This window comes from Peromyscus californicus, unplaced genomic scaffold (genome assembly GCF_007827085.1).
Source record: "Peromyscus californicus insignis strain IS unplaced genomic scaffold, ASM782708v3 Scaffold_11__1_contigs__length_118956290, whole genome shotgun sequence".
NCBI lineage: Eukaryota > Metazoa > Chordata > Mammalia > Rodentia > Cricetidae > Peromyscus > Peromyscus californicus.
In genome coordinates this window covers 47,809,941-47,825,494 of record NW_026294402.1, presented here as the reverse complement: position 1 = coordinate 47,825,494, position 15,554 = coordinate 47,809,941, and the positions used below count along the sequence as shown (strand labels likewise).

Here is a 15,554-nt window from a genome sequence, read left to right as displayed (position 1 = left end):
AAAAAGGGGAAGGGAGAATTGGAGTATGGGAAAACGTGCTGTGGATGACGTGTTGTCGACACAATATGTCTGTTGCACTGATGAGTGCACTACAGCTATGGTTATCCGTGTAAGACCTGCACAAGAGCACACCAACAAGATCAGCCAATGTCCCAGCTGGCGGCATTAATTAGACTCCGCGGGTTTGGGGGGAGCATGCATGAGGGAGGAGGCTGTGTTGGTTTGTGTCCAGGACGAGGTCGGGCAGGAGTGGACAGGATCAAGATACATTGTATACATGGATGAAACTGTCAAAGAATAAATGATGTTGTCACAGCCTTGTCTGAGAAAGAAACACATTCTGCACCTAGGAACATTCTGAGCCTCCACACGCTAAGGATAGAAGGAAATGGTCTGTGCTACAGGCTTTCCATGAGCTGGAATGGGCTTTTCTTGAGATGTAAGAGGTTCTTATATTTCCATATTTTTCTATTCCATAATCCTTGTCTTTGTTCTCCCTGGTGATCTCCTAAGCAAAACGTCCTGTTCCTTATAAACATGGTTTGATGATTGTATAGTATCTTTGCATGTAGTTGCTCCTAATAAAAGCCCAGCACACAAGGCGTGCTGGGTCCTTGGAGCTTCCAGGAGACTCCTTGGAACTTCAGCCTCTCTAGTAAGAATTTACATTCCAAGACTCTGTGGATTCTTCATGAACTGACCTTCACATCCATGGCAAGTGGAACCCTAGAACCTCAGATACTAAATAAAGAAGAAAGGAAGAAGAGAAGAAAAAGAAAGACAGGAAGGAAGGAAGGGAGGGAGGAAGTCAGTTAATACTGAGGTGGGGCCTGCCATTGGCAGTTTTGAGAGTTTCTTAAATCGTCACTTCAGCCACAGCTAAAACTCACCATGGCCTAAGACATGTCATCATAGATGCCAAACATACCCAGCAGATGTGTCAATGGCCTTGATTCGCAGGTAGACACACAGAGAGGAGCAGCTGAGTGAACATGGGGAAGGCATGTACACAGCAAGTCCCCTTGGATAGGCAAGTCTGTGTCCACCGCAACAGCATTGCGTCACTTCAGCTGAACCCAGGGGTCTACAGCCTCTGCTTAGACAGGAAGCACCAAGCTTCACCCAGGAGGGACTTCAGAGTGCGAGCTCGGCCTCACTCAGAGCAGCCGATTAGGGATGTCAGTGACTGGCGTGACAGTTATGACTCTCACCCAGAATCCGAACCAAGGAGAATCAGCCAGTTGGAGGACACACACAGAGTCAAAGGCATCCTGGGAGAAGGAGGTATGGGCTGTGAGCAGCCTGTGCCTGGAGGTGTCCCAGTTTCAAGTCCTTCAATGTTCAGTTTCAGACCCAGAGCCTCCAGTACCTAAGGTGCCCCGAGCCTATGCTCAAAACCCTTGACTTTTGCATGTATGATAGTGCCTGGTCACAGTCCCTGTTCACACAGAAGAGAGCAAGTCCACAGGGACTGCTCCACCCGGAAGAGAGCAAGGCAGAGAGAAGACGCAGCAGAACAGGGCAACTCCCAAAGTGCTTACTGTAGGGAAAGAGCAAAGGGCAGAGGATGCGACGTGGACAGCAGCGTTACATACGAGGAAGTTCCCGGGAGCTTTCAGGCGGGGGTAGCAAAGGTGAACGAGCAGCAGCCTGAGAGGGAGACTCTAAAGGGCAACGGAGGAGCGGCAAAGCCGTGGAAGGGAGGAAGGGATGGACATGAGCTCCTGGGAGGCGACACCTGTCCTCTGCTTCCAACTGTGGTCCTGCAGGAACTGATAGGTTAGGAGGGAAGAGGAAAGTCAGGGTTTGCTCCCTTCTCTTTACTGACTTATGACGGGGAATTTCTGCCAAAGACCTTCTCTCGCCATCTCCAAATCCTGGGTCACACCCGCCGTGGTTCCTGTTTCTTTTGCAGGACCTAGAGGCTTAGAGAACACCACCCACTCCTCTTGTGGCTCTAAACAGTGAGTTTTAGAGCTGGCTTGCACTGGCTCTCGTTATTAAATATTCAGGAATTTTACAAACTGGTTGTTTAACTATTGCTAGTTTGAAATTGGCTAACATAACAAGTCAGAAGTTCGCTTTTTTCTTCCCCATTGCTTGAGAAGAACCACTTTTCATCATGTTCTGGCTTCTGGAGCCTCTGTGGTCCAGGTTCCATGTACTGCCCTCTTCTGGCCCACCATCACTTTCCCCCATGGGTTCTTTTCGTCGCCATGTGGCCAGTTCACTACCTTACACACAGAGTAGTGTCTGGTTTTCAGTTGGAATCCGAACGATTCCTAGAGAAGGGACGGGAATGAGTCCGAGATGTCCAGTTGGACATGAGGTGCATGAAAGGGGTCTCCTGGCAGCAAGGGCAGGGACAGCAGGCATGCACGCTGCTAAATCACCGAGGGACGGAAAACTGCTCTGATGAGAACAGCTGCGGTTCTAAGAAGTGGCAACTCCCTGACCCAGCTTTGACCCCCCATCTCCCCCGCATCTTACAAGAAGATGGAGGACTGAGAGGGAGCTCCAGGAATTAGATAGTATAAAGTGATTATAAGTTACGTGAAAAGATGTGTGTCTGTGTGTATGTGCATTCCCAGAGCAACCACCAAAAATTATATACAGATAAACAGTAAAAACTTCAGAAAAAAATTTGAAAAGAATACTTAAAAATGCTGCAAGGGGACCAGTGAGAAGGGTCAGCAGATGAAGGCAATTGCCACCAAGCCTGAGGACCTGAGTTTGATCCTTGGGACCCCCAGGGAACCAGCTCATTCAAGTTGTCCTCTGACCCCCCCATTGTGTGCTACGGCACATGTGCACACCCCTCCACACATAATTAATAAATAAATATTTAAGATGTTTTAATGTTGCAGCAAGAGAGGAGAAAATGAGGAATAAAAAAATTAACAAATAGGAAACAAAATGCTAGACCTAAATAAATGCATTCATGTAATGATAGATATTGTCAGTATGTCAAAAAAAAGGACACTATTAATGTAGCCTCTAAGAAACACACTATAGCAACCTTATATATATAAATGTGATAATTTAGGCAAAATGGACTCATTTCTACAAAATCATGAACTATACACCTCATGCAGGGTAGTCTAGCTGGAAAAGCACAGTATTATTAAAGAAATTTAATTTATAATTAAAACCTTTGAGAAAACAAAACTCCATTCCTAGGACTTTTACCAAATGCTTATAGAGGAAGCTACAGGACTAGAAGAGAAAAAAATCCATAACAAAGATAGATTTAGTCAACATTAAAACAAAAATCAGGGGGTTGGGGATTTAGCTCAGTGGTAGAGCGCTTGCCTAGCAAGCGCAAGGTCTTGAGTTTGGTCCTCAGCTCCAAAAAAAAAAAAAAATCAGCTGGGCAGTGGTGGAGCACGCCTTTAGTCTCAGCACTCCGGAGGCAGAGACAGCCAGATCTCTGTGAGTTCGAGGCCAGCCTGGTCTACAAAGCGAGTTTCAGGACAGGCTCCAAAGCTACACAGAGAAACCTTGTCTTAAAAAAAAACACCAACAATTCTCCTCCTCAAAACCCTCAAACAAACAAACAAACAAACAAAAGCAAACAACAACAACAACAACAACAAAAACAGATATAAATCATTAGCATGGCATAGTAGTTCATGCCTGTATTCCCAATGCTTGGAAAATGAGTCAGGAGGATCAGAAGTTTGAGGTGAGCCTGGGCTGCAAAGTATGAGGATAGCCTGGGCTACACATAAGGCTGTCTCAAAAATAAAGCAAAGCAACAGGATATATAAAAGATAGTATATCAGTATCTTTCACCAATCCAGATGCCAAAACCCCCAAGGAAACATTAGGAAACAAAATTTTAACTATAATAGCAATACACCCTTGACCAATGGGACTTACCTTGAGAATGTGCCTGTGTGCTGCCTGCTGGAAAGAAAGTACTGTAACAAGTACCATAATAAAGAAACTGTGTGCCGGGCGGTGGTGGTACTCGCCTTTAATCCCAGCACTCAGGAGGCAGAGCCAGGCGGATCTCTGTGAGTTCGAGGCCAGCCTGGACTACAGAGTGAGTTCCAGAAAAGGCACAAAGCTACACAGAGAAACCCTGTCTCGAAAAACCAAAAAGAAACTGTGTGGCTGTAGATGGATTTATGGCCCTACAGTTCTGGAGGTCAAGATCAATGTGGGGCAGGGTCCTGCTTCCTCTAAAGGTGACAGACAATAACCACCCCTGTTCCCGTCCATTCTTTTTCTCTGTAACTGTAATGGCAGTCTGCGCACGGTTTCTCTCTTATGCCTGCTCATGTATCCAGATTTTTTTAAAATGAGGATATCATCATCATGACAGTAGGATTCACCTCAGGGATCCCATTTTCAGTCATCTACCTATGTGAAAGCCCTCTCTCCAAATGCCACACTGAGAGACTGGAGGTTAGACCAGCGTGCATTTTTAAAAACACAGTTCATTCTGCAACAACAATGTATTGGTATTTTAAAGGTGGTTACCGTAAACACCATATCAAGTCTAAAGATGCAAAACCTCATGATGCATTAACTGGTGTCTCCAAAGCATTTGATCAAAACTCTCAGCAGCAAGAAGTAAAATCTGATGCAGAGTGTCTATCAGAAAAGCATAACCAACGTCACACTTAATGCTGAAAGACTGAAGGCTCTGAGTCAAGGTCAGGACGTATAGCTCTACAGCCCTGTTCAATGCTATGTTGGAAGCCCTAACTAATATTAGGCAAGAAGGAAAAAGGCCATACCTGCCAGACAAGAGGAAACAAACCACTTCGATGTGAGTTTAGCAGAATGTTGGGACACAAGATCATTAGTGTGGATTTGCACTAATAACATACAGGTAAATCTAAGATTCTGATACAGGAAAGTAAAGGAACTTAATAGGCAATAATTATTTTTATAATTTTGCTGTTAAGATTTACTATAAAGCCAGGGAAATGAACTAGTATTTATAAAGTAAAATACAAGTAGTATTTATAAAGCCATGAAAATCAAATGTAGTATTTATTAAGAAAAGAGCATATAGTTAATAAAATAGGACAGAGTCCATAAACACAAACCCTATGTGTATTTACAAAGGCATAGAAGCAGGTCAGTAGAGGAGGGACTTTCTAAGAAATATATTGGGATAACTGAGCATCCATAGCCAGGAAACAGAGACCAAACTAAACCACATACTATGCATGAAAATATTTCAAAACGGAACCATCTAAGACATAAAACTCAAAAGGAAATCCCTTTAAACCATAGGAGAAAGATTTCTGTGTTCTTGTGTCGGGTAAGAGTTTACAGAATGCTACCAAAGCACAATTCACAAGAGAAAACTTTGTATATTGGATTTCGCCAAAACCAATTCTTTTGTTCTACAAAGATACTGAAACAAGCCACAGTCAGGAAGGAAATGCTTGTAAAACCCTGTATTCCACAAAGGACGGTGTCCAGAGTATATAAAGAAGTTAAAAAAAAAAAATCAACAGTAAGAAAATGAACAGCACACAAATATGCAAAAGATCTGAGTAGGCATCAAAGAGAATAGACGAAAGGCAGATAACTACACGAAAATGTTTACCATCATTAGCCACTAGGAAATGCAAAATAGAAAATGATAACACCACAAACTTATGAGATGGGGTAAAATAAAAACATTGAAAACATTTGATATCCAATGTTAGACTTTCCAGCATCAGACCTGTGGACAATAAACTTCTTATGTTTATAGATTACATAATCTAAGGTATTCATTTTATTATAGTAGCCTGAATAACTAAGACAAAATCTGGAGCTCTCATATTCTATTAATAGAAATGCAATATGTTACAGCTATTAGGGAAAATAACTTAGAAAATACTGTATGAATTCAAGAATAGGATCTGACAAGTCCATTCCTTGTAAAAACAGGCCAATCTGGGATATAGAAGGGGATCCTGCCTCAAAAATAAATAAAAAGCTGGGAAATGGCTCAGTGGATAAAAGCCCTTCAAGCCCATATCTCTGGAATCCACAGAAAAGTCAAATGAGCAGCTCGTACCCGTGAGCTCAGCACTGCTGTGGGAAATGGGAGGCAGAGAGAGCAGAAGTTCCTGGAAGTTCCTGGGCCAGTTAGCCTGGCATGTAAGCAGCAGAAGTAACAAGAGAGACCTCAAAAGCAAAGTGAATAGGAAATTAAATATCATTCCTAAGAGGTAACTGTTTCAACAGTCTAGAGTACAGCCTTATGAAATGTATACATAGAGGGCCAGTGAGATGGCTCAGCCGGAAAACATACTTGTCCCCAACTGTGACAGCCATAGTCCATCCCCTGGAGAGAACCAGCTCCTACAGGTTGTCCCCTGACTTTCACAGAAGTACTGGAGCACACACACACACACACACACACACACACACACACACACACACACAAATAAACAATCTCAGAACTTTAACTGCATTTAGGGCCAGAGAGATAGCTCATTGGGTGGGTAAAGGTGTCTGCCCCCAAGCCTGACAGCTTGAGTTTGATCCACGAGACCTACATGGTGGACTGCATATTGTCCTCTGACTTCCACACATGTACTATGACATTCCCCTGCCACCCCTCCAAATAAATACATAAAAATCAAGATAGTGATGTTAAAATGTGCAATATGCATTTTCAGTGTGCATATGTAAGTGTGTGGCTGGATGTGTCTGCTGAACTTGACTGTTTTCCTCAATCCCTTCTCTACCTTATCTATCTGTCTGTCTGTCTGTCTATTTATTTTGGCACAGTATCTCACTGAACATGGAACTCGTTGAGTGGCTAGACTGGCTGGCCAGTGAGACTCAGAGGTTCTCATCAAGGGAACCTACAAAAAAAAGAAATCACTGGGGCATTTGTGAGACGTGTCTGTAGGTGTGTCTGTGGGGTGTTTCCAGAGAGGGTTAACTGAGGGCAGGAGGCTGGCCCTGGCTGTGGTAGACATCATGCCATGGATGGCTTCTGGACTGAGCAAAAGGGAAAGAGAAGCCTAGCTAGCTCAGTACTAACATTCTCCTTCCTCCGCGTCCCCGTCCTCCGGCATGGAAGGAACTACAACCCCTGTTCCCATAACTTTGAACTCCATCACACTTTCTCTGTCATTGTGGACACTACCTTTTCCAGCTATGACCAGAGTAAATCATGCCAAGCATAAGCTGCTTTTGGTCACAGTGATAGGAAACCAATATAACTACCTAGGGTGGTTATGTTTTCTATGTCCACACTCAAGGCCTTTAAGCTGATAGGTCTTGGCTGTGGTTTCACTACCAGATGGAGGAGTGAGGGGGTCACTTCAATTCTTTTGTAGCATGGAAGACAGTAGTGCATGGCGATGCCGTGCAGACTCACACCAAACACACACTTCCTGGCTTGCTGGTGTTCTCTCAAGCTTTCTACTCAGTGCTGTAAGCATCTAGTGGGAATGGAGATCGAAAACATTGCGAGAATTTGGAAAAATGCAGGTGCCCAGCAAGCGTCAGCCTTCAGTACAGTTATTGTTACCTACTTTTGCTTCAAAAAATTTAAAAAATTTTTATGTGTATGAATGTTTGGCTGCATGTATGTGTGTGCACTGTTTACATGCACAGTGCCTGTAGAGGTTAAAAGAAGGAGGCAGATACCTAGAAACTGGAGTTATAGATGTTTGTCAGCCACCATGTGCTGCTGGAAATTGAACCTAGATCCTCTGCAGGAGCAGCCAATGCTCTTAATTACTGAGCCAACTCTCCAGTCCCTATTGTTAGCTTTCAAGAAAGAAAAATAGGGGTTGGGGATTTAGCTTAGTGGTAGAGCGCTTGCCTAGCGAGCACAAGGCCCTGGGTTCAATCCTCAGCTCAAAAAAAAAAAAAAAAAAAAGAAGAAAGAAAAAAAATTTCTGCTTGATCAGATTTAGAATGAAATATAAGCAAATATATAAAAGTCCATACAGATGTAAATATATACAGATAAAGACATATACATTCAATATGGGAAAAATAAAAGTTATTTAGAACCAGATCAATCTTGGACCACATTTTAGATTTGTACTTTGTGAACTAAAGGACCCTGGGCAAGTGTCTTGACCTTGTTAAATATCATAATTCTTGTCCCAGGAAATGGTTGTGACTATTATTCAATGCTAATGGAAAAAATAATTTTAAGATAGACCTAGATTTTAATTCTGATTCTACTATTTACTTTAGACAAAATACTCAACTTTCATAAGTAGTTTCTTTCTCTGTGAAATAGAAACTGATAAGTGTGCCTAACATGGTTATTGGGAAGATTCATTAAATCTGTACAGCACATTTAGTGCAATGGTCAGTATACAGTATATGCCTAATAAATGTTAGCTGTTATTATTATAACAATAATTACTATTATTATATAAAAGTCAGTACTTAATAAAGGCTGCTACAGCTATCTCTTCTTTCTTAAGCCTTCTACTGATGAGAAATATCTAAGAAATGGATAACTGGGCCAAAGGCAAGGTTATCCAAACTTTGCTATCGGTCACTAGAGTTGGTTGCAGAGAAGACTCGGCAGTCAAGAATGCATACTCATTTTGCAGAGGACTCAAGTTTGGGCACCCACATCAGGCAGCTTACAACTACCTGTAACTCCATCTCTGGAGAATTCCATGCCCTCTTGGGGTTTCTATGGGCACCTGCAATCACATGCACAGATCCACACACCAATATGCATTATATGCACAATGAAAAATAATAAAAACAGATCTTTTGGAAAGGGCTTGAAGTCCACTTAAGACACTAATGACATGCATACTATGAGTATCTCAGAATTAGCTTTCCTTTGTGATTGTAACTCAACATTTCCCATCTCTTTTGTTTATTGCTTCCGTATATTCAAGTGTGATTGATCTACTTCTCTCTCTTGCCTGCTTATCAACTTGACTCTTGGTGGTTCCCTTAAAAATCTGAATAAACTTCTTATACATTAGAAACATTATAATAGTAAATGCAAATCCTCTCCCAGAAACTGGAGCCAAAGAGGTCAAGTACTGATGAAGATTAGCAGACATCTCTGCCTGGCCAAGAACACTTGGGGAGTGTGTGTGTGGGCATCTGTATCCTACATTGGGACCTCAACTATTCCTATAGCTTTGACATCCATATCTGAGCCTCTGTGGCTCTGTGTAACAGTGTCATCCTATTTCTAACTATAGGAATTCTTTTTAGTTGTTTGTTGACATCTCAAACCTATCAGAAATACAGGTGAATCCATCATGTCTCAAACAGCTAACTTGCCAAACTCCCCTATCTAGTCCCTTATTGTCCTACCCAAGAGTTCTTGAAGCTGGTTCTAAGGAGGTATAAAGACCCCAGCTTCTCTCAGACAGGCCCTTTGAGCTATCTGAAGTTACAGTCTTGGATTACATAAGTCACTTACCCTGAGTTTTATTTGGAAAATATAATGATCATACTTTTCAAGACAATGAGCAGAGGAGACAGTTGGGTTCCATGCTATCCTGGGCCCTTTTTGCAGGTCACTGTCTACTACCGAGATGAATGGACATGGGCCTGGAGCAGGGTAGATGATCCCACAGAGATGTGAGTATTCAACAGTGGGAGCCAAAGTAAGCAGGAGAAAAGAAGGTGCCAGAAGTCACTGCTTTAGACATTTGGTCCAGTCATCTACTTTCCTGAAGTGTTTTTAAATGTCAGCGGTGGTGATGTTTCAAGCCATTTGGATGATTGTTTTAATAGTTTAACAGGTCTACATTTGATTTTTGTAGTAGCATTGTGGCTCTTTCTGTTGGTGCTTCACTCAGGACGTGAGCATCATGAAATCAGAAGATGTGTTGCAGCCTTCCCCCTAACATGTAACCTTTCAGCATTTACCATCATCTATGCAGAGACCCATTTCCCCTATAGTCAACTCATGTGGGCGACATGTATTGTGGTAGAGAAATCACAAGGCAGGGGTTGAGACAACTCTAAAACTGCTTTGACGGAGCAGGAGGGACAGCTAGGGGACAAGAGCACTTGTAAGCATGAAGACCTGAGTTTGGATGGAGCTCAGCACCAGTGGATAGAAAACGCCAAGTATGGCAGATGCTTGTAATCCCAGAGATGTAAGGGACAGAGACAGGAGGACTGATGGGGATTGCTGGCCACCAGCCAGCCTAGTGCAAGGCTCAGTGAGAGACCCCGTTTCACAGAAGTAAGACAGAGAGTGATAAAGCAAGACATTAGCCATCTTCCTTTGGCTTCCAGGATTGTTCAGACACATACACAAGTGCATCCCCCTCACACACATATACCACACCCAGACAATATAAACACAACCAGAATAATTAGTAGAAAGATGCCCTACATATGCTTCCTCCATTTTCCTTCAGCTGTCATATTTTACACAACTCGAATACAGTACAAAATAAATTCCCTTGAATGGAATTTAAAACAAATTGTATCACTATTTCTAAGACTACTAGTTTGTATAAATACTGCCACTGGAGTTCCCAGGACTATAATTTAAAAAGGGCCAAGTTGATACCTAAATGCAAGCTCTCCTCCCTCTCACTATTTCCTAATTCTGCCCTTGCTTTCCCCTCATACATAATGGCCACCTTTACTTAAGAGACAAGAAGCATTCCCAATCACACACTGAGAACTGCAGTTTAGGAACCTTGGGACTGTGTATGCTTTCAAGCTATCCATATGTAGGTTTAAGGTCCACCTGGGAATGGGGCGACACCTGTGCAGCCAATATGCATATGTATAGACACACACAGGTGGGTGCCGATACACTTCTTTCAGAAGGACAGACTGTTTACATGGGTGGAGGGGATGGAGCCTGATTCTCAAAAGCAGAGTGTGGTGAGATCTCCATTCTCAAACCTCAAATGTTACCCCGCCACCCAGTGTCATATAGGAGAGGAGAGTGAAGACAGAGCTTTGGGAATAGTGTCTCTGTTTCTGCAAAGACTAAAAGCATCCCCCAGTCTGAAGCTTGTCCTTGGAGGAGTTTCTTTTGGGGTGAGGAAGAGAGAGGTGGTCGTGGGAGGGGCTGGGAGGAACTGGGAACCTGGATGACTTCACCGACTCTCTAAACTCCAGTTTATGCCATACATTGCAGCCTGGGCGATATCTTGGATTTCCTCCCACAGTTCACGGCAGAAGACTTGGATAAGTCTGTGGGTCTGTACCCGAGCAGGGAAAAGAAAATGGTTGATTTATAACCCAGGTAATCACTTCTGAATTTAATTTGCTAGTAACTCATCCCTCCCTCACCTATAACACAGTATTTATTAATAAGGTCATTCGTTAAATCCCGTAGAAATTCCTCCTTACATCACCACACCGCAGCCTACCCCACGTGTCTAAGTCCCATTCACCCACTCAGGACTCTGGCAAGTTCCTGGATCTCCCGCCCTGGGCCTCCGGCTTGGAAGGAACAGCTGCCAGGACCAGCACTCAGGAGTGCCCCACAATAATTCACGGTCAAACCCTTTCCCTAGTGGCCTGTGAGGCACCCGAGCCAAGCCTCTGCGATGTCTGAACCCCTCCCAGCTGGGGTTGAACCCCAGGTGTCCTGAACAGGTGGGGATCCACACGCAGAGAAAGAACTCGCTACATTCTCCCTCCTCCCTGCGGAGTCCTGGACTCACAGCCAACCCCGCTGGGGACGAGAGCCTGGAGAGAGCACCAGAAGGCATCTGGAAACCCACAGGGAGAAACCACACAGGTTCCCTCTTCCCACCCGGTAGCAGCAACTGCACAGAGTCCCAGCAGGTGCCCGGAAAGCAGAGCGGTTCCCTGGGTTCCCAGCGACCAGCGAGATGCAGGCCCAGCCCCAAAGGAGGAGTTCGCTTCCTACCTGATCCTGTCCTTCTCTGCCCTTCGGAGTTCCTCATTTCTTTCCAGTACCTGGAGGATCTTCCTGGCTTCTTCCTCGTTTAGGAAACTGAAATCAAACCCCTGAGGAACTTTCGTCATTTTTCCCTCCCGTGCGCGAGTTATGTGTACTTAAGCTCCTTGGCGCCTCCTGTTACAAAGCCATTTTTCAAGATAAAGAAGACTATTTTTCCCGAACTTGATCCCATAGCCCATAATAGCTCCGCGCCTTTGAAAAGCTAAAACCACAAACCTAGGGACCGACCTACACACACAGGGCTCCTTTTGACAACACCTTAATGACATGTTTCTTTCAACCTGTCCAACCGAGATACAAAGTGAGTGACTAGATCAGGAGAAGGAGCCAATCGCATTTGGGGGGGCGGGCCTTACCGCGTCTCCTCCCTCCCCCCCTCCGCCCACCCTCTATGTGACTTGTTAAGCAAACAAGCCTACATAATTCTGTCTCTAAGTGAGGCTTACCCTTAAGTGTTAGCCTCAAAGTATTTGCTTGACAGTTACTGTTTGCTGGAAGAACTTGAGCTTGGCTAGTAGAAAGACTGAGAAGGAGAACCGTTCATAACTAATCCCGTCTTTCACTGATTAGAAGGAGGAAAGCGGGTAGGAGATTGAAAGTTAGCGGGAGGGTTACCCTATTTGAAAGACCAGGAAAGGTTAAACTACTCCAGGACCATTTGTCTCAGAGGGACTCAGGGAAGGACTGGCACCAGGTCACCCTTAGAAAGGAATTATTTGCCGACCTCACAAACACACTCCTATTGTCTCATAGAAAATCATTCTCAGACTTTGGAAAGCCGACAAACGAAAAGCCCCACATATATTATTTTAGCAGGCAGCCCCGAGGCAAAGGGCATTAGAAGGTACCTGTGACTAGTGCAAATTGCAATCCTGTGCACCCACAGAAACTGCTTTTCCTAGAAAGACAATTACTCCATGATGAAATAAAGTCAGATATTTCCTAAGATGTGCATCCATGTGCTTTTTTTTTTTATTATAAATGCCTTTCAAGAAAACATGTTTCTCTACATAAAAACAATTTTGAGCGATGGACACGCATGCCCCCAACACCCTTAATTTGGTCCTTTCTGATGTGATGGTAATGGCTACTGATATTTACAAGGTATGTCCACACATACCGTCTTTTCGTGGTAAATAAACCATACTGGGTATCACCCCAGTAAAAGAAAAATAAAGCCATGAAATAAAGAATGGCTGGTTTTGCCTCTGGTCCCTTGACTTAACTTGATTATCACTGATGGATGTCAGGACAGCTACCCTTTGAGATAACTTTTTGTGGGTGTCTATTATCTGCATGAAGTGGGGATCCATTCTATGCATCCATATTGTACAACACAGAACTCCTTCATAAGTCATCTCCATGTTAATGATGGTGGTTTGGAAATCTGTCATGCACACACTGTTCAATTACTCTTGCATGTTCCTTTATTCACTTATTAGGCATACTGATTTTCTAATGTGGGTAGTGATGGAGTTTTGCCCTGTTTTTATCAGTGAACCGATTGCAGTTAAATTATTTTGGATCTTGTTACATGAAGCCATTGTGTACACACCATAGTCCTTTTCTCATAATCCAGTGAAGGACTTAACATGAATAGAAGATATAATTACTTAATAAAAACAATCCCTTGGGCCCGATAGCTGGTTTAGAGGTTAAAAGCAGAGCACCTAGGTCAAGTTCCAAGCATCCACATTGGGCAACTCACAGCCACCTGTAATTCCAGTGCCAGGGGGATCTGATGCCTCTGATTTCCTTGAGCACCTGCATTCATGTGCACATATCTATACATCTATTAAAAGTAATGAAAGTATTCAAATGCCATGGAGCACAACAAAAGAAATTAGTTTTAGCTAAGTGGGCCAGTGCAGAGGATGTGGTGTTGGGGCTGAAACATGAGGAGTAAGACTTGAACAAGAAGAAAACAGACGGAGGTGGGAGAAGACATGTGAGTCTATTCTAGGGAAGGAGAACAGCAGTGGCCAGATCACAGAAACTCACTCTCAGGATACTCCCATATTCTCTCAGTTCCTTTGATCAATGGCCACACGATGAACACAAACTTTGAATCTAAAAAATATGGGGTGTATACAAGGACTAGTAAGTACTTGATCTGCTTTGCCTGAAACATATATTTTCTTTTCTTTTTGAAACAAGGTTTCATGTAGCCAGGCTGGCCTCAAAAATCCCTGTAGCTGAGGTGTGTAGCCATCAGATGGCCCTGAATATCTGATGTTGTTCCCTCCACTTTCTGAGTGCTGGGATTATAGGCACATACCACCACACTCAGCCTAGAGCATACATTCTCAATAGGAGGAAAAACTTACTCTTTTTATGTATAAAGCAAAGATATACTCACAACACATAGGTAGATAAAAATATATATAATATTAATATTACATGAGGGGTGATTAGTTTTAAAAAGATTTCGAGAGGTACAGTAATGAAAAGGTTTAGGAGTGCTGCACTACAGAGTACAAGACGAATAAACAAGGCGAGATCTGCCGTGAATGTTGTCCTAAGGAACATACTTTTTGCTACACGAACAGTGCAGAGTCAGCTCAGGTTTCGAGGGAGATGATGACATAGTTGGAACTGAACTTTTGGAAGATGACTTAGATGGCCAGACACGGAAGAATAGATAGAAGAAGAAAGGCATGTATGGAGTTTGAAGTACCTATAATTCATCCATACACAATACCCAGCAAGGGCTGGATGCCTTGAAGAAGGGATAGAGAAGTCATTTATTTAAATAGGGTTGTCAGAACCTAGAGAGTAAATGGGATGGACACAGAGAAGGGTGTACAGGGAGGAAGACTGAGCCTAGAGCTTCAGTGACCAGCCCCATCGTTGGCACCGAGTCAGGCTTCATCCTTCATTATGACACCATAGGGCATACTATTGGGAAAGTTTTATCCTGGCATTTTATAATGAGAATTTTTTGGGGGGGGTATCCTGCAAACCACACAAGTTGCTTAGAATGTTTTCATCGGGATTATGACCACAGCATTTCGAAGTAAAACTATCTCTTTTTCAGCCAGCTGTATGCAATCTTAGCATCTGGTAACCCTTGGCAACCTCCTGCCCAGGCTTTCAGCTAAAGAGATACTCATCAGTTTGGATTTTAATACTAAGAGCTGGATAGGAGAAAAAACAATCTTTGGGAACCTGCCATGGTCTATCTTCTCCGTGTTGTCGGCCAAGTCCCAACAGAAGGATTCTTGATAACCACTTAGCCCAGAGAAAGGCAGATCATATCACTTCATTGAATGTCTCGCCTTTTGCCACTGAAAGTCACTTTGACCCCGGTGGGCCGCTGAGAAGCAACGCTGAGGGCCAGGGCGAGTTTTCTCACAGTAGTATCTTTCTTACCTACTTTGGCTCGTCTCCCTGGGTAATCTCTTTCAACAGCAGATTATGGGGTGCGTTTGGTGGCAGCGCTCAGTTTAACAAGCAAATACATGTCAGCTTGATAAAGAAGACATTGGTGTCAGGCCTTTATTAGTAATGAAGAGGTGTACAGCTCCGAGAACAGAGCTTCTGTATTGTTCACTTCGGCTTGCACTGTTCTGTTTGGTAACTGGCTTTCCAAATCCAGATAGAATCTTCTGTTTCAGTTCCACCCAGGCTCAGTCCTGCATCCACAGCTATGGAGTCAAGATTCCATAAAAAAAAAAAACAG

General features: G+C 43.4%; 1 protein-coding gene across 1 annotated transcript in view; it reads right to left on the bottom strand.

Annotated features, from left to right (window-relative positions):
* Nucleotides 1-12,156, bottom strand: part of Exph5 (exophilin 5) — a 75,890-nt gene extending 63,734 nt beyond the window's left edge. The window contains exon 1 of the mRNA XM_052760393.1: nucleotides 11,819-12,156. Within this exon, the coding sequence (XP_052616353.1) occupies nucleotides 11,819-11,937 (119 nt within the window). The 5' untranslated portion in view covers nucleotides 11,938-12,156. The remainder of the gene's footprint in view (nucleotides 1-11,818) is intronic.
* Nucleotides 12,157-15,554: the final 3,398 nt, after the last annotated feature.